At 50.8% G+C, this 17,900-nt stretch overlaps 2 protein-coding genes and 1 long non-coding RNA gene across 5 annotated transcripts in view; 2 read left to right on the top strand and 1 right to left on the bottom strand.

The window, feature by feature from the left end:
• Positions 1 to 17,900, bottom strand: part of CSMD2 (CUB and Sushi multiple domains 2) — a 573,432-nt gene that overhangs the window by 294,158 nt on the left and 261,374 nt on the right. The gene's annotated exons all lie outside the window — the stretch shown is intronic.
• On the top strand, positions 10,746 to 11,475 carry HMGB4 (high mobility group box 4). Its single transcript, XM_084784657.1, has one exon. It carries the CDS (start codon positions 10,911 to 10,913, stop codon positions 11,454 to 11,456), a length of 546 nt encoding a protein of 181 aa, XP_084640783.1. The 5' UTR covers positions 10,746 to 10,910; the 3' UTR covers positions 11,457 to 11,475.
• LOC311598985 lies at positions 12,159 to 17,555 on the top strand. Its single transcript, XR_014779732.1, has 5 exons — positions 12,159 to 12,244; positions 12,485 to 12,545; positions 12,796 to 12,964; positions 14,084 to 14,215; positions 15,156 to 17,555. It is a non-coding gene; the product is annotated as an uncharacterized lncRNA (long non-coding RNA).

The following is a 17,900-nucleotide window of genomic DNA, read 5'->3' as shown; positions in this document are numbered from 1 at the left end:
GGATTGGGGTTCCAGGCCTTTCTGCACCTTTTATCTCCAAGGCAGGCCTGGCAGAGGGCCAAATAGGGGAGGCAGGCATAATCCTAACTCGCTTCTTTCCCTCCCCACCTGTTGGGGGATTAAGGGGACACTGTGACATAAGCAAGGTAATTCTTCCAGAAAAATAAAATATTAGTGGAGAGACAGACACACCAGCTCCAGAATTGAGCCCAGACTTTTTTGTTTTTGTTTTTGTTTTTTGTTTTTTGTTTTTTGAGACAGGGTTTCTCTGTGTAGCCTTGGCTGTCCTGGACTCACTTTGTAGACCAGGCTGGCCTCGAACTCACAACGATCCACCTACCTCTGCCTTCCAAGTGCTGGGATTAAAGGCATGTGCCACCTCACCAGGCTTGAGCCCAAACTCTTACACACCTTCACTCCCCAGTGACACCCACTCTGAGTCCCCACCTCTACAGTTTCCTCTACCCCAGATTGTCACCCTTGCTGTCCCATCTGACTCCCTGACACAATGCCACTGGTCCTATAAGCCTGGTCAACTGTTGCCTGCTCAGTGTGTCCCCTCTGCAACATGGTCACATGCCACCATCCTAGGCCTACTGATTTGCAACCATCTTTGGACCTGACGATCTCCTCCGGCAGGAAGGGAAGCTCCACCCGAGGCAGGATGGAGGCTTCTTTGAATATCTCTAGCCACACTGCAGGACAAATTAATAACAGAATGAGCCTGCCAAGCAAGGCTCCTGCCTATTTCTGTGGATACAGTCTCACCCTTTGCTGAGTCACGGCCACGCCCATCTGGTCATTTGCATAGGTCCACTGCTGCTGTGCCTACATCAGGGTGTCAAGCCACAGAAAACACCGTGCACTAAGGATGGGTAGAGTACTTGCCTAGCATACGTGAATCCTCGGATTCAACACCCCAGACCCCATAAAATGTTTATAACAGTACACACCTATTGGGAAGTGGTGGGGGTGAGGGGAGACAAGGAAGTTCAAGGTCATCCTTGGCTACTAGTGAGAAAGCCTTGCACTGTCATTTACTGTCTGGTCCTTTACAAAGTGTGCTCCTTCCCAGCACGCAAGCCTCACAGATGATGTCACTAAATTAAAACCGAGGAGGGGATCACAAAAGGACAAATATGTGCCTTAGACATTACCACGTGAACGACTTAAACAGCCGTGTAATTGCCAGTTAGCGCTGCACAGAACCGAGGTCCTGACCACAGGCTTGCACTCCAGAGTTTGTATCTCATAGAAACCACACCCGGCACCCAGGCAATAAATATTTACTAACTGGTACCATCTTCCAAGATCACGTTCTTGATCTAAGGAGCCGAACTTTGGGGGTGGTGGTGGTTGTGCCCTTGGAATTCTTCTCAGAGACTCCCCCTTCTCAGAGACTCCCCCTTCTCAGAGACTCCCCCTTCTCAGAGACTCCCCCTTCTCAGAGACTCCCCCTTCTCAGAGACTCCCCCTTCTCAGAGACTCCCCCTTCTCAGAGACTCCCCCTTCTCAGAGACTCCCCCTTCTCAGAGACTCCCCCTTCTCAGAGACTCCCCCTTCTCAGAGACTCCCCCTTCTCAGAGACTCCCCCTTCTCAGAGACTCCCCCTTCTCAGAGACTCCCCCTTCTCAGAGACTCCCCCTTCTCAGAGACTCCCCCTTCTCAGAGACTCCCCCTTCTCAGAGACTCCCCCTTCTCAGAGACTCCCCCTTCTCAGAGACTCCCCCTTCTCAGAGACTCCCCCTTCTCAGAGACTCCCCCTTCTCAGAGACTCCCCCTTCTCAGAGACTCCCCCTTCTCAGAGACTCCCCCTTCTCAGAGACTCCCCCTTCTCAGAGACTCCCCCTTCTCAGAGACTCCCCCTTCTCAGAGACTCCCCCTTCTCAGAGACTCCCCCTTCTCAGAGACTCCCCCTTCTCAGAGACTCCCCCTTCTCAGAGACTCCCCCTTCTCAGAGTCGTTCAAGAGTATTCGACCGAGTTCCCGTCGCACTGACTGTATTTCCTTCCACGCTCGTATCTCATCCGCTTATGTGATGTTTAATTTAAATCACATAATTACAATAACAAATATGACTCGCGCTGGGAGAGTTGGCAACAGACCCAGCTGATTCTCAGAAAGTGCAAGAGCTCAGCTGGAGGATGCCGGAGCGCGCCGGGGCGGGAGGGCAGGGTGGGAGACGGCTGGCTGGCGGCCACAGGCAGCAGGCAAGAAGCTCTGTGAAGGTTGTGGGAGCACCAGAACACTCCTGTGTGTTGGGGGGTGGGGGTGGGGGTGGGAATTCACTCTGTGTGTGTGCATGTGCATGTGGATATGTGTGCATGTGTGCGCACACACACATGTGCGTATGTTGACCTCAGGCATCATTCCTTGGAAGTTAACTACCTTGCATTTCTTTGGAAAAGCTTCCCACGGGGTCCTGCCCCACCAGCTTTTGGGCTACAGGTGTGTAGCACAGCGCCTCACTTTTTCACGTCAGTTCTGAGGACTGAACTCAGGGTCCCATTTTTAAGCATCGGGCACTTTACCAACTAGACTCTCCAGCCCCAGGACACTTGCATTGTGTACATAGGACCAACAGATGAACTAAGACAACTACTTGCTCCCACGGGTAGGTGTGCTTGCTTTCCAAATTATATGCCCTCTGCAGTTGGGGGTGGGGCAGGGTGGGGGTGAGGGGCGGGGCGCGGGATTAACTGACCTCACATTCCGGAAACCCTTTGGGGTCTTCTGGCCTGGTGCCAACCTTGCACGAACTCCCGTGCTGGTTAATTTTCTATCAACTTGACAGAAGGGAGAGTCATTCTGGAAGTGGAAACTTCTGCCAGATGGGCCTGTGGGCAAGCCTGTGGTGCATTTGATTGATGGTTGGCATGAGAGGGCCCAGCTCACTGTGTGAGGTACCACCCCTTGATTCTAAGTGCCATAAGGAAGCAGCCTGAGCAAGCCAGAGGAGCAAGCCAGTAAGCATCTCTCTTTCATGGCCTCTGCATTAGTTTCTGTCTCTTAGGTCCTAGCTTCGAGTTTCTTCCCCAACTCCCTGGATGACGGTCTGCAAGCTGTGAGTTTATTTTTATTTATTTAGTTAGTTAGTTTTAGTTTTTCGGGACATGGTCTCTCTGTGTAGCCTTGGCTGTCCTGGATTCGCTTTGTAGACCAGGCTGGTCTCGAACTCACTCACAGTGATCCGCCTGCCTCTGCCTCCCGAGTGCTGGGATTAAAGGCGTGTGCCACCACGCCTGTTTAATAAACCCTTTCTCCAACTTGCTTTCAGTTGTGGTGTTTATCACAGAACTAGAGACCCTAAGGCAGTCGTCCCTCCCTCTAAATGTATACAGGGATGGAAAATTCATCTCCTTGCAATTCTCCCCGACCAGCTTCCTCTACGTATCTGTGTCTCAGGCACTTCTCCTCCCTCAGAGGGGATGAGCACCCACAACGGCAAACCCACTAGCGGATGCATGGCCTGGCTTGCTCTTCCCATACCCCCAGGGCTCAGTTCATTTTCTCCCGGGCCTGTTTCTCTCCAGACTAAAGAAAGCCATCGTGTCTGTCTTGTCTGTCCACCATTCCTCAAGTCCATGGCAGAGTGCTTACCGCAAGGGGCAGACTCGCTGAATACTGCACAGTGGAAGAAGGGAGCCACAAAGTGAGTGCATTGCATTATGGAGACCCTGCTGATAAAATCAGAAGTGTGTGTGTGTGTGTGTGTGTGTGTGTGTGTGTGTGTGTGTGTGTGTAGTGAGGAGCAGGAGACCTGCTGGATAGTACGGAGAGCTGCCAGTGATGAGGGTGGGGGTGGGGTGGGGTGTGCACATGCTTTGTGCATCCTTGTTGTAAGAACCCTGGCCACTTGTGTTAGGAAGACGTGGGTTACCTCATTGCTGGCTGTGTCCCCCACTCACTCAGCAGCTGCTGGAACACCTTCCCAGGGGACTCCCCAGGTGCACGCACCCCAAGCCCAACAGCAGTGGAGTCTTTGTCAGCGTGGGCAAACGTTTCTGTTTTCCTACAAGCGCCTCCATAAACTCCACCCATGAGTAGAACGTTGCAGTTTGGCTGATTCTTTGGCTCCGGGGAGCCCCTAGACACACCGGGCAAATGGTTTTCCTTCTTCATATCCGTGGCTCCTTGGAGGATGTCTCTGAGCCTGGAGCATGGAGGAACAAGGCCCCAGGTTGGCTCTGTGGCTGGGCAAAGAGAGCTTTGCTGTTGCTGTTGCTGTTGCCTTTTTGGGTGGCAGCACACTCAGCTTCCATGTAGGCTGGAGGAGGGTGGCTAGTTGTAGCCTTGCATCCCAGGCTCAGGGCTGGATGCTTTCTGCCTGACACAACATGCTGTGTCCTGAGATGCTCAGGTGATTTAACAGAGAAAGTGCTGTGGGCCCTGCACCAGAGGTCTGGGGATGGGTCCTCAGAAATTTCCTAGGGATGATGCCAAGCCCTGCCCGCTTCTGGTCCAGTCTAAGTCACATGGTTGTGCTTTATCTTCCATTCTTCCTACAGCTCCGTGACATTCCAGGACTCTTTGTTGGCCTTAGTGTGCACCAAGGGTCTAAATCTCCAACTCTGCCCGGGAAGTACATTCATGCAGCTGTGCTGTCCTACTCTGCTCAATATGCTTACAAAACGTGCCAGGCTTTGCCCATTCATCCTCTTCTAGCCCTGTTCCAGGCTGCCTGGGGCAGCATCTCTGAGCAGACATACTCTCGCTAGTTTCAGGGCTCTCAGGAGGCTGTGCTCTGTTCCCACCCAGGTTTCTATCACAGCAGCTTAGAGCTGAGATCCAGAGTGGTGGCCCTGATGCGACGGACCACTGAGGCCTCTCATTCCCAGCATGGTCCGGGACTAGGGAGCAGGCTTTCAGAGCTTAGTGACCATGATACCCTCACAGGGTACCAGCCTTTCCCCTTGCCTGGCCCAGGTGCCTGCTTCGGCACTGAGGTGATAGGCTGATCCTGCCCAGGGGCAACAGAAGGAGGCCCAGGGTGCAGCCAGGGCCTGGGTGCCAGCCAGTCCTAAATCTGCATTCCAGGCTCTGCTCTTTACCAGGTAAACACGTGACATCACTTGTAGGAGGTTCTGTTTCCTCTCCAGTGCCATGGAATTCCTCAGCAAAACTGTGCTCCCTGTACGGCACGCTGGGGACACTGCTGATACAGTAGGGGGCTCACAAGGGGAACGTGGATGGTAGCTGAGTAATGTGCAAAGAATGCTACTTCTAGAGGACATAGGGTTGATTAAGCTGATTAGTCAGGCCCTTCCACACCCCTGTAGGCTTGCAAGGTCAATGAGAAATCTAGCATCTGCTCTGGAAACTGAACAGAGCTGGGGTGAAAAGGCAGGACCTTTGGCGCCCCAACAGTTCCTACGATCCCAGACTTGCTCATCTTCCGCCTACACTGGAAGAGGGAGGAGACGGGAGATGACCGGGAGGAAGAGAACCTGCCTCTTCTAGGGAAGATGAACACACCTGCCTCATGGCGGCCTCTGGCGTACTTCTCTTGGAATGCTTCCACAGAGGAGATGTTTTCAGTGCTCCCAAGGTCATCTCCCACTCCACTGTCATTCTGAGCGCCATCTCTTCATCCCCAGAAGATGGGTCTGAAGCACGGCTGGATGACTTTGCTTCCCTGAGCAAAGTTGGGGATTTAGGACCCTCTGTGCACACTAAAAGCCAGCAAGGGGTCCTGGTGTGTCATGGAGCTGTGTTCCGTTCTCAACGCTACACTGACCCTGTGACCTTGTGGCAGTGGCATTACTCTCTGCACCCACGGAGATGTCGCTTAATGATGACAGTCAGGCAGAGCCAGCTGTCAAGAAGCCTCATGGTACAGCAATGACCTCCCCGGGAGAGGACACACACATCTTTGTGCTGTCGGGAAGACTCCAGGGATTAGGGGCTATCGGAGTGGAAGCGCTGTGAAGAGGAGGCTCCACGCAGGGGCCCCATAAGAACTGTGCCTGGTGACTTCGACTTGCATCTTTTAAATGCCTAGCTGGTTCACTCAGGGTGAATAAAGTGCCCACGCTGGGCCTGAGAGGTAAGGTGAGAGAGTACACACAGGTACCACCCAGCACTGTGCGTGGTCCATAGCAGGTGCGAGGTCCATACATAGGTGCCACGAGGGCCATGGCGTGTGAGGCATCCACTATCTTTCAGAAGCCAGGCTTGGCCTATCAACATGGTAAGGCTTCAATAGACAGAGGAGAGGGAGAGGGAGGGGAGAGTTCCTGGCTCCTCTTATCCTGTATCCGTGCTTTGTATCCCATCCCATGCCACCTCTATAAGTTCCCTTGTACTATGTCCTGGTGACTTAGGGTTAAAGAACCCAGATCAGTCTGGATCAGAGAAGCAACCAGTAGCTGTTGTGACTAAACCACAGATGGCTCAGGGACGTCCAGAGCTACAGGCTCAAATGCCACCAGCCTTGCTCTGCAGGCTTGTCTGCTGGCCGACTGCAGATGGCAGCTGCTTGAGGATGAACCACTGCCACTCAGCAGCTCTCTGACTCTGCCTCTCACCTTCATCACCAGAAAGAGCACAGAGACATCTTTTCTCACAGTAAACAGAAAAGGCCAACAGCAGCTCTCTAGGTCACGTGCCCACTCCTTAGGGCAAGGGCATCGTTTTTAGGAACCTCCCCTTGCCAGCCCCCCCTTCCCCCCCCCCCCCCCCCGCGCCCGGAATTGGTGTGGGAACACTTCTCCAAACAAAGGAATGTGTTGCCAGGCACGAAGTGGCACATACCTTTAATCTCTGCACTTGGGAGGCAGAGGCAGGAGGATCTTTGTGAGTTTGAGGCCAGCCTGATCTACAAAGAGGGTCCAGGAAAGCCAGGGCTACACAGAGAAACCATGTCTTGAAAAAAACCAAAACCAAAACCAAATAAAGGTGAAAATGAAGGAGGAGGAGGAAGAGGAGAAAGAGGAGGAGGAGAAAGAATATGTTGAAAGAAGAGGTACCAGGGGTGGTCACCAGGGTTGGACAAAGGTCAGTAGACTGAGTGAAGTAAGGCTACTCTCTAAGCCTGAGGCTTTGTCAAGGCCTCTGAAGGATTGATTTCCCTCACCCTGAAACATGGTCTAGTTCTGGGTCTGTCATTCCAGAGGTGATCGGGCTTGTCTGACCCTCACTATCGTGTTTCCATTCCTGTACCTAATCATTTCCTGTTTCCTGTCTCCCTACCCTCCAGATCACAGTGGTGCTGGAAGCTTCTCCCCTAGGTTGGCGTCAGACCTAAAGAACATGCCTTAAAATTAAGATATCAGCCTTGCTGCAGTACTGTCTGCTGAGCGGAAGGCTTAATCCAGATGTTTCCAGGTGTCTCCTAATGCGCCCCTTTTCTGGGTTCTAACATCTAACCCAACATCCCTCCTCCTATTGACTCATCCACGGTGTGTTAGTTTCCTTGTTTTCCCAAGACTTGATACTCAAAGAGCATCAGTCATATGCTTGGACCTGTATGTGGCTTGGTCTAATGTTTTCTGGGACTGTATGCAGGATGTGAGTGTGGAAGGAAGCCACCACTGAGGGACAATGCTCTTGCCCCTCACGGAATCACAGAAAGGGCCCGTATGCTGTCCGTACTGCTGTTGGCCTCTTGGGCAGCTTGCTTGAGGTGATGCCTGTCACCTTCCTGTGTTGTAAATATTCCCTGCTGTCCTCTTCCTGACGCCACGGTCCAGCCTATGTGTGCCAACTGCTTTTCCTCCTTTCATTTCAGCCTGTAAATCCCGGCTTTATCGGCTTCTCAGACTGCCATTTATTTTCTTCTGCGTTTGTGTTCATGTGTGTGGGGGTGTGCGTGTGTGTACACATGAACGTGGAGGGGACAGGTCAACATCACTGGTGCTGCTCCTGCCACTAGTGGCCTTGTCTTTTTGACACAGGGTCCCTCTCTCACTGGCCTTGGGGGAGGGCGGTGGTCACTGATTCAGGTATGTAAGCTGACTAGTGGCCACCAGGGGACCCTCGATCTTTAGCACCCTGGTGCCAGTTTTTGTTTGTCTTGGTTTGTGCCACTTTGTAGTGAGGATTCGGGAAAGCAAACCTCGCACTTGTGTGGCAAACACATTACTAATGGAGTCATCATCTCAGTGCCATCACTGCCTTTTAAAGACCTGACTTTGAGAGTGAGACTTGACCGCAGCCGCCTGCTGATGAGCCAGCACCGGAAGTCGTGTCTGTCTAGACCTAGAAGCCATACTCTTCCCACGTCGTACCACCAAGGAAAGGGGCCTCGTGGTTCCCAAGTGAGCTTGCCCTACACAGAGTTCCTCAGATCAGTCAGGGCCATTAGTGAAGCTGGAGATCAGCCTGCGTGCTTTCTTATAACCATCAGAAGAAACACAACAGAAAATAACAGTGCATAAAACAGTGCATAAAAAACCATAGGGTTGCAATGAAGATGACATGGATTGATCATTCTCAGAAACAGAGGCTGACACACATTATATGTATATGTATGTTAATGAGCGATGACATAAAGTGTATTCTTTATTGTAGACTGCAATCAAGAGACCTAAAACAAAAATTGAACTGGTAGCCAGACCAAGGGCCAGTAGGGGAAAAAAAACACACACAAAAAACAGCCTATAGCCTGTTTATGTAAATAAAGATTTATTGGTACAGACATGGTCATTTGTTTATGCATTGCCTGAGGTTACGTGGGGGCCAGAATGAGAGAGGAGTATTTGCAATAAGAAATCCTGCCATCCATGAAGTCTGAGGTCTCTACTGTCTGGCTATTAGACCAATGCCCCGTCTAGAAAACATCTTGTAATTCAGGACATTGGATGGGAGAGCCTGCCCTTCCCTTGGCAGGTTCTGCCCCTGAAGGTGTTTCTGGGTCTCTAAGGACTGTGGGAATCTGGATCTCTAGAATTTCAGTGCCTTTCTGTTTGGGGTTGTTGTCTATATGCTGAAAGATTGCTGACATGGTACTTCGGTCAAGGTCCCATCAGGAAACAGATGGTGACTCAAATTAGAATAATTTGAGGAGTGTTTAATAAACAGACTACCCACAAAGGTGAGGGGCAGGGTTCAGGAAGGTCCTGGGATGTAGGGAGGTGACAGAAGACTCGAGGTGGTGAAAACAGAACTGTCACCAGCCTAGACAGGAGAAGCTAAGGGAGGGAACGATCTATGAACCTGGGAGGTGAGCTGCTTAGTTAGAGACCTCTAGTCCAGGGAGGTGACAAGTCCAGGTGACCTCTAGTGGACGGAGCCAGGAGACACAAGCCTCCAAACTCACTCTGTCCATCCCTGATCTCTTGAGGCTCCTGGCTTCTGACATGAAATGGACCGTGGTCACTTTCCGAGTAGAGTGGCAAGGAAAGGACAAGCAGTGGACCTTCTCCAGCACACAGAACTGACTTCAGACGCAGGGGCTGGCCAAAGCGTTCCCAGCATCCCTCCAAGTATACAGCAGAGCCCGCACACCAACAGATTCCTATAGCTTTTCCATCTTTTTTTTTTTCTTTTTCTTTTTTTTGCCTGGCATGGTACCTTTCAGGTCACCTAGAACAATGTCCTCTGCAAGTACAAACTCCTTTTAGGAGAAATCAGAGACTCACAGGAAGGCAAAGTATGGCTGAGATGCCTTTCCCTTACGACAAGCCAAATGTTGAAGCCAGTGATGGAGGCCTGGGAACAGTTTCCTTGTAGGACCCTGCTGCTGAGATCCCCTCCCCCTGACCCTCAGAAAACTGTTTACACAGGTGAAGACGGGAAAAACTCTCACCTCTAGCCAAGCCCTCCCCAAAAACCTTTTTAGCCTAGAGTCTCCAGTCAATCAGTCGATGCTAAGAACCATGGCAGATGCCTATTGGTGGCTGCTTAACTTTGAGCCCTGCCCTTTTCTATGTCAACGAGAAGCTACGTTACTGCCCTATGCATGTGGCGTTGCTGGCATCCACTGGAGTTTTAGTAAATGCACTCACAGACAAGGCTGTTGGCCTTTGCTGCACTCTCCACAGTTAAACAACTAGGGCCTATTAACTACTTTTACCCAAAAGAAGCAGATTTGCCTGACTAGTGCTTTGTAAACTAATCCTAATGGGGACTCTTCTGGGGAGGGGGAGGGGCTTCCCTGAGAGCTAAGAATTCACACTTTCAACAACTCCAATGTAATTAAGAAACTCCCAGGTTCTCTTCCTCTTCCTTCCGTCCCCTCAAATTTCTTCAGAGAAATGAAAAGATTCAGACTCCCGGAGCCCGGAGTGCTTGGGTTTTAAATTAGACAACTTTGTCCTGACAGGAACCAAGTCCCAGCTGTCATCGATGATTATTTTTAGAGTTACTACTAAACCCTCTGTGCAGCAGGCATTGCTACTGCTCAAGGCAAACAGAAAGCCTTCACGTATTATCATGACAGCTCCCGAGCCATCCACCCTCCTCCTCGTGTGTTCATTATTTCTAGCCTGTGTGGAGGATGAGGAGGCGGCACCCTGAGGAGCTCACATGGAGAGAGGCTGGCACTTGTTATGACCCACCAGGGGACAGGGACATAAAGATGCCAGGGGCTGAGCAAAGCCCACAGCCTGCAGGAAGCCAAGGGGGAAAGACTCCCAGGCCCAGTAGCTACTCTAATAAGGTTCAGATAAACCTTCATCTTTCCTTAGAGGAGGAAAAAAAAAAAAGACCCTGGAGTAACCAACCTACAAATGATGACTGAGCTTGGCTTGGCTGGCATTGGCTGGCTCATGGATGACATCACAGTTTCCCTTCTTTGACCTAACAAAGCCACCAGCCCTGAAAAAGGCCAGGCTCCAGCTGAGGCTTACACACAGGGGACATTTCACCCCAAGCGGGGCACCTTCTAGATTGCTCCTGGAAGGTGGAGACGGTCGTCTCTGCTATACAAACTAGCGGGATCCAGGGAAAGAAATCATGATTATATAAACATGGGAAAAGAAGTACAGCTAAGGCCCAAGGTGAATGTCTCATCCTACATTCACTTTATGCTGAATTTCAAGAACAAATGCAAGGAGCAACAGCCAAATACTTTCCTTGGCTTTAAGGAGTTCTCTAGAAAGTGCTCGGAAAAATGGAGATCGATCTCAAAGCATGAGAAGGCGAAGTATGAAGCCCTGGCCAAGCTCGACAAAGCCCGCTACCAAGAAGAAATGATGAATTACATGGGCAAGAGAAGAAAGCGGAGAAAGAGGGACCCAAAGGCACCACGGAAGCCCCCATCATCCTTCCTGCTCTTCTCCCTGGACCACTATGCCCAGCTGAAGCAAGAGAACCCCACCTGGTCAGTGGTGCAGGTGGCCAAGGAAGCTGGGAAGATGTGGTCCACGACCACGGATGTGGACAAGAAGCCTTATGAACAGAAGGCGGCGCTTATGCGAACCAAGTATTTCAAGGAACTGGAGGCCTATCGCCAACAATGCCCATGCCGGAAGAGGAACTTCCGGGGGTCAGCCAGTACCAGTTTGAAAAAATAAAATGTCACTGAACTGGCTCTCTGGCTCTGTGGTCCTGTGTGGTTAGAGCGCCCTTTGATGCTATGCTGTGAAAAATGAGTGGTCTGAGGTTCAGCTGGAGAGGTCCTGGGGAGGCTGGCTTTCAGAGAGGTAGCTTTAAGACAGGGGACTGGCTGCAGGGTCCAACTGGCCTGGGTTGGCAGGTGTGGCAAAGCGCGAGCACGTGTGTGTGTGTGTGTGTGTGTGTGTGTGTGTGTGTGTGTGTGTGTGTGTGAGAGGAGAGAGAGAGAAAATGGAGCCTCCTTGGGTTGGAGTTAGACATAGATATACCAAACCCACTTCTAGTCAGAGGATGGTAGGAAAAGAGCCATTATTCCAAGATGGATTAGGAAGGCGGGGTTAGCCCAAACCTGTATCAGGTACCTGACTAGAACACCCCTGAAATTAGCCGAGAGCTGAATTCACTGACTAGCTGGCAGCCATTCCTCTCTGGGTCACACAGCTGTTGTGACCAAAGTATAGTGATATATATATCACTATATATATATATAATCAATCTTAGGTGCTGTCACTTGTCACACTCAGAGGGATTGTGCTGTCTGTCCAGGCAACCATTTGGAGTTTGATTACAATAAAAACTCTGGGTTTGCATTCAGGTTGTTTTTGTTCCCCACATCCCGGGTCCATGCGACCGGGGTGGGGGTGGGGGGCTGGGGGCTTGGGGGTGAGGTGGGGTTGTGAAGCTCTCGCCCCTGTGTGACAACCCTGATGCCAGAGAAGGTTATGGCATAAAACCCAGCTGTGAGATGGTGAGTGAGGAGCCACCGAGGGAGGGATGGGGCCACCCATGAAGTTCTCATGTGTGTGAAATCGCCACTCCCCCGTGGCTGGCAGCTGGCACTCCAGCTTGGCTCTGCTTCCCCTCCACCCTCTCAGGAGACACCCTTGTTTTCTGCTTCACTGAAAAGACAGGGATCATCAGACTTGAGTGTTCTCCTCTCTCTCAGAACGCAACCCACATTCAATCCCTCCCGCCTTGTGTCTTTTAGCCACTGCCTCTGACGTGGAGTACAGCACCTGCTCCATGAGTCACCAGAATGTTCCAGAGAGGTGCTTTACTGGGCTTCACCTGTTCGTGGGGTGGGGTGGGGGGGGTTGGGGGGTTAGCAAGTTGCTGGGCACCAGTCCCTACACCTAGCAGCCCTGCCTCCCTACTGTGTGCTCAGGTCTGCCGGCCGATGAGCTCCTCAGTAACGCAGTGGACCCTCCTCTTGCTTTCCCTTCATCTGCCAATTGATCCTGTTCCAGGGAAGGGAAATAATTATATTTCATTTATTGGGTTTCCCTCAAATCCCAACAGAGAAGCAGATCAATGTTGTGGGACGATCGATGCGAGATGCCATTCAGCCATACGGGGATCTTTTTGTTGGCGGTACAGTCCACCAAAGCCTCGGCTGTTCAGGGGGGGATTAAAAGCTCCAGTTCTCCAGGCTGGAAGGTCTGGTCTCCAGACAGGTGTGGTCACCAAGGTGAGGTCATAGAGTGCTGCCCATTGTCTTAGCATGTGACTTCTTGAGACACTGTTACAGATAAGCGTCTGACTTTGAGGTGGGCTGAGGGCGAGCCAGGGCGATTGTTGTAAATGGTGAGCTGGGTGGGGGGCGGCTTAGTCTACTGGAGGGTAGCTTAGAGCAGGCAAGGACACAACCGAAACAAAGGAGGCAGAACCAGCATAAAGGGCCAGGGGACTCTGAGGCTGTCCTCGATCGCTGAGTTGGGGTGTGGTGACAATGAACTTCCTGTTAGAGGTGACCTCCCCTGCACCAGCTCTGCTCCTCTCACTCAGGGTTTCCGGTCCAAGTCCCTGCTCTGCAGACTGTCTGGCTATGCGTCTAAGATTCTCCCCTGTAACAGGGACATGTTTGTCTGGTGGCCTGTCACCTGTGGGAGTCAGACATGACATAATCAGGCCACGGAAGCCTCACCAGTCACACTGTCCTGTCCCTGGGGTTTTACATGCTCCTATTGGTCCAGGCCCCTGGGTATTTTCAGCCCTCTGCTACCCTAACCCATCTAGTGTGGGCTGCATGTAGAGACTCCGTTCCTAAAAAAAAAAAAAAAAAAAGAACAGTGCAAAGTGTTGGGTGTCGTTTGTGTGTGTTCACAGGTGTGGAAGCTAGAGAACAATCTACAATATGTCATCTCTCAGTTGCTTAAACACACACACACACACACACTCACGAGTCACAAGTCTCTTACCGGCAGGCACTTGCCAAGTGTCTACCTGTCTCTGGCCCACGATGAGATTACAAGAGCTTGCCATTTTATTTGGGCTCTGGGGATAAAATGCATACCTTCACCTAACTGAGCCACCTCCTAACCATGTCATTTGTAAAAAAAAAAAAATAATAATAATGGGGCTACAGATCCTACGACTTTAACCTAGTTCCTCTTGCTTGAGGCACACTGACGTATGGAAAACTGCCTTTAAGAGAAAGTCACGTGGTGGCAAGGCAGAGGGTAGATGGTAGCACACAGTAGGAGCTGAGGTACCCAGCCTAGTCTTCAAGGAAATAAAACCAGAAACTAGACTGTCTCCAGATGAGAGCTGGGCTCTGAAGTCCCAGGGACCACCTGTTGTTCTGCAGCTTACGATCCAGCTAAGATGCATCCAGGTCCTGACACCCAACCTGGGAGGTGCTTCATGCTTCATGCCACTAAGCCTTGAGAACATACGGTACCACGTAGAATAGATAGTGGATGTTGAGTTTGGCATCAAGGTAAGGAGAGAGCCATGGCATAGAGCATGAGTTAGCTCTGGAAGTATCTGGTGGTTGGGATGGGGTGGGGGGTGGGGTGGGGCTCGGAGTGCTTTAGAAAGCCGGTTAGAGGACTCTTCAAAGGTTCAAGCAGAGTGTTGAAAGCATCACTTGGGAGGGTGCTGCCTGCGGGAGCTCAGAGGAAGCGAGGAGAGCGTATTAGAGACTGGAAGGAAGGGAGCTTTCACAAGGCACGGACGGTTTGTTGAGACTGTTGTCTGTGGGTGCATGGCAGAGAGGAGCTGCCCAGGGTGGGATGGGGTTTCTCAGTCCATCCTTGAGAGGAAATTCCTGAGACAGAGAGGAAGCAGGATGCTCCTTTTGAAAAGCCTGTCTACTGAAGCTATGGCAAGCCTCAAGGAAAGGGCTTTTAAAGAGTGTTTGGAGACCAAGCTGGGGTGGGAGTGCTATAAGCTGTTGGTTAAGCCTTCAGAGGCTCAGAAAGTTCTTGGAGACTCTTAGGGATCAGGTTTGGCCTCAAGGATCCTTTAGAGCAAACAAAAGGTGCTGTGGGACCTATGAGAGCGGGCCCCTTGGCTGTCTTCGCTGGAGGATTAGTCCCAGTGAATATGTGGGTGTTGTTATGGTCTGTACATTCATTATGTACTCCGGGTGGTAATGGATGACAAGGAAATATCTCTTAGGTTCTGTGTGTCAGGAGCCAGGTGCATTTTAGCTGCAATATAAGTGGTCTCTGGACCTAAAGAGTTCAGTTCTTTGTTTGGAGACAGTCCCAGTGAATATGCGGGTGATGCCAATGAGAGTTATAGGAGATTCTCCCAAAGGTTTCAGGAAAAGTCTTACCGGAGAAAAAACTGATGGCTAGGGCTGAAACAGGCTTGAGAACACAACATTTAATTTATTAACAAACTGGATAATTCATCAATACTTTTGTTTTCAGTCTTGCAATCTATCCCAGCCTGGCTTGAGACTCACAGTGATCCTCCTGCCTCAGTCTCTTGAGTGCTGAGATTACAGGTACACGCTACTACACCTGACCCAGTACAACGCATAAGGTGCTCTTGGCTGAAGAGCCAGGTCACCACACAAACACATGCTTTGATGGAAGGAGAGCTTAAGACTTTAGAAAAAGGAGCCTTGAGTCATGGAAAACTGTCCCAGGCTTTCAAACGGGATCAAGAAAATGTCCACGTCTTTCTGGCTAGATTTCAAAATTGTCCTAGGCCAGTGACTCCTCGTGTTTCCGTTCTTTCTGAGTAGAAATGTTTGATGCTGTGACCCGGCAGAGGAAGGTCATTTTTTTTTTCCATTCTGAAAAGTTCCCAATCCAAATGGACATCTGTCTGGAGTTTCTATTTAAAGAAGATATTGCCATAGCCTCATGCACACTGGACCAGATTCGCATGGGGGATGCCATCAAGGGCTGGGACGTTGGGAACAAGTGACTGTTTTGCACATGGAAGAGACAGGAATCAGCAGGGGCCAGTGGGCAGACTGCAGTCTGCAGCTTCAAAAGTGACTCAGGATGACCTTTCCGTACGACATCCTTGCTCTGGTGCCATCCTCTCCCCTTGTGTGTGGGCGGGACCAAGAGACTCGCTTCTAATGACTTGAATACAGCAAAAGTAGTGGGATGTCACTTCTGATAGCAGGTTATATAGAAAAGACCGTGACTTCTGTCATCTTCTCTTTGGCTTGCTCTGATGAGCAGAGCGACTTGTCAGAACTGCCCTGTGCAAGGGAGCTGAGGTGGTCTCCCATCAGCAGCAAGCGAGAGCTGGAGCTGGAACCTGCACAGCACTACACAGACTGGCTTGGAAGCGATCTTTTCCCTACTGGCCAGCCTGTCCAACCTTAGTGGAAATCGAAAGCCCGGATGACCTACATAGCCACACCTAGGCAGTAGGAAAGAATGAATGTTATTATTCCAAACTGCTAGGTTTGGGGGTAATTTGTTATAGGTAGTCAATAACTGATACAGCCACTCTGAGGTCCTAGGATGTATTCCCCAATAGAAGTGTCACCCTAATCCTTCTAGAGCTCAGGATCATTGTACCTGACTCTCTAGCTTTCTACATTTATTTATTTATTTTGTGTGCATGCGTGTACACATGTGCACATATGTGCTACAGCATGTGTGTGGAGGAGGTCAGAGGACAACTCAGGGGAGTCAATTCTCTCTTCCTGTCATGTGGGTCCTGGGGATCCAAGTAAGGTCAGCAGGCTTGGGGGCCAGATATCATCTGATGAGCCATCTCACCCACCTCGGGATAAACCTTTCTATCTTTTAGGCCAGGGGGTATTCCCATCGTCCTATGGGTCAGGCATCACTTCCTCCAGGAGGCCCCTCCACTTGGGCTTCCCACTCCTCTGTGCTCCCATCACAGCCATAAAGCCATTAATGGCTAATCTGAATGCACAATGACCTGTGGCCATTGTCTGTGACCCCAGCCGGGCGATAACCTTGTCTCACTCATCCAGCCCTCCTAAGACCTGATAGGATGCTTCCCACACGTTAACAAAGAATAACAGCAACACACTTTTACTGATGTCTAGGCTGTGTCAGCTACTGTTTGAAGCAATTTAAAGTAATTATCTTACTTAATAAAAAGACCTAGAGGGGCTGAGAGTGTAGATACGAGGCTGTAATTCCAGCAGTCAGGAGGCTAACACAGTAGAATAGCTGTCGAAAGTTCAAGGTCAGGGTGGCCACCTGGTCCGTATAAGCAAGCAAACAAACAACAAAAAGAACCAAGACAAATGAAACCAAAATCTGAACGAAGCAGATACTTTTTCGTGTGCGTGTGCCTGCATGCGTGTGTGTGTATGTGTGTGTGTGTGTGTGTGTGTGTGTGTGTGTGTGTGTGTGTGTGTACCAGAAATTGACCACAGTGTCTTCCTCAATTGTTTGCCACATTATTTTTTGAGATAAGTTGTTGTATAGGACTGTCGTCCTGGCCACACGTCTGCCATCTTCAGGAGTTCAGCTGCGCCCACTCACAGACAATCATCACAGCTGGGCCTGGTGACTGCTGACATTCCCTCAGAGAAGGAAGGGATGAGGATCTCACTTGACTGTCTAGTCACTTCTCCCAACCAGTTGCCTGCAATTCTGCCCTAATTGCACCTGGCCTTGAGATCTCTGGCAGGAGCCATCATATCTACACAGGGACAGAATAGGGGAGGAGACACCCTCTATGCAGCTGTGGGGAAGCCATCGTCCCTGCTGCTTTCCAGTAGCTCTTTACGGTCACCTATGCTCCTGAGCAGAAGCCCTTACCCATTCCCCAGTAAGCCTAATAAACTCAAAGGTGCCTCACAGAGAACGTTGGTTTATCATTGGGACCTTACAAGGGCTGGGTAGACGTTGCCCAGTCGCCACCCCTGCTCCTACCCGGGGTGAAAAATCTCACTACACAGAATCTCTCACTGAAGCTGGCACTCACAAATGTGGCTAGACTGCTTGGCCAGCGAGCCCCATGGATCTTCCTGTCTATCTCCCCCAACACTGGGACTACAGACATGCGCCAACACCATGCCCAGCTGTTTATGTGGATGCTGGGCATCTGAACTCGGGTCCTCATGCTTGTACGCAAGGACTTGATAGGCCGAGGCACTTCCCTACCCCTTACATTATTTTTGAAGGGTTTAGGAATGGCACCCAGGGCCTTGGCTTGCTGACCCA

This window comes from Acomys minous (genome assembly GCF_964271855.1).
Source record: "Acomys minous genome assembly, chromosome: 6".
In the NCBI taxonomy this organism is placed as follows: Eukaryota; Metazoa; Chordata; class Mammalia; order Rodentia; family Muridae; genus Acomys; species Acomys minous.
This window is presented reverse-complemented; position numbering and strand designations above follow the sequence as displayed.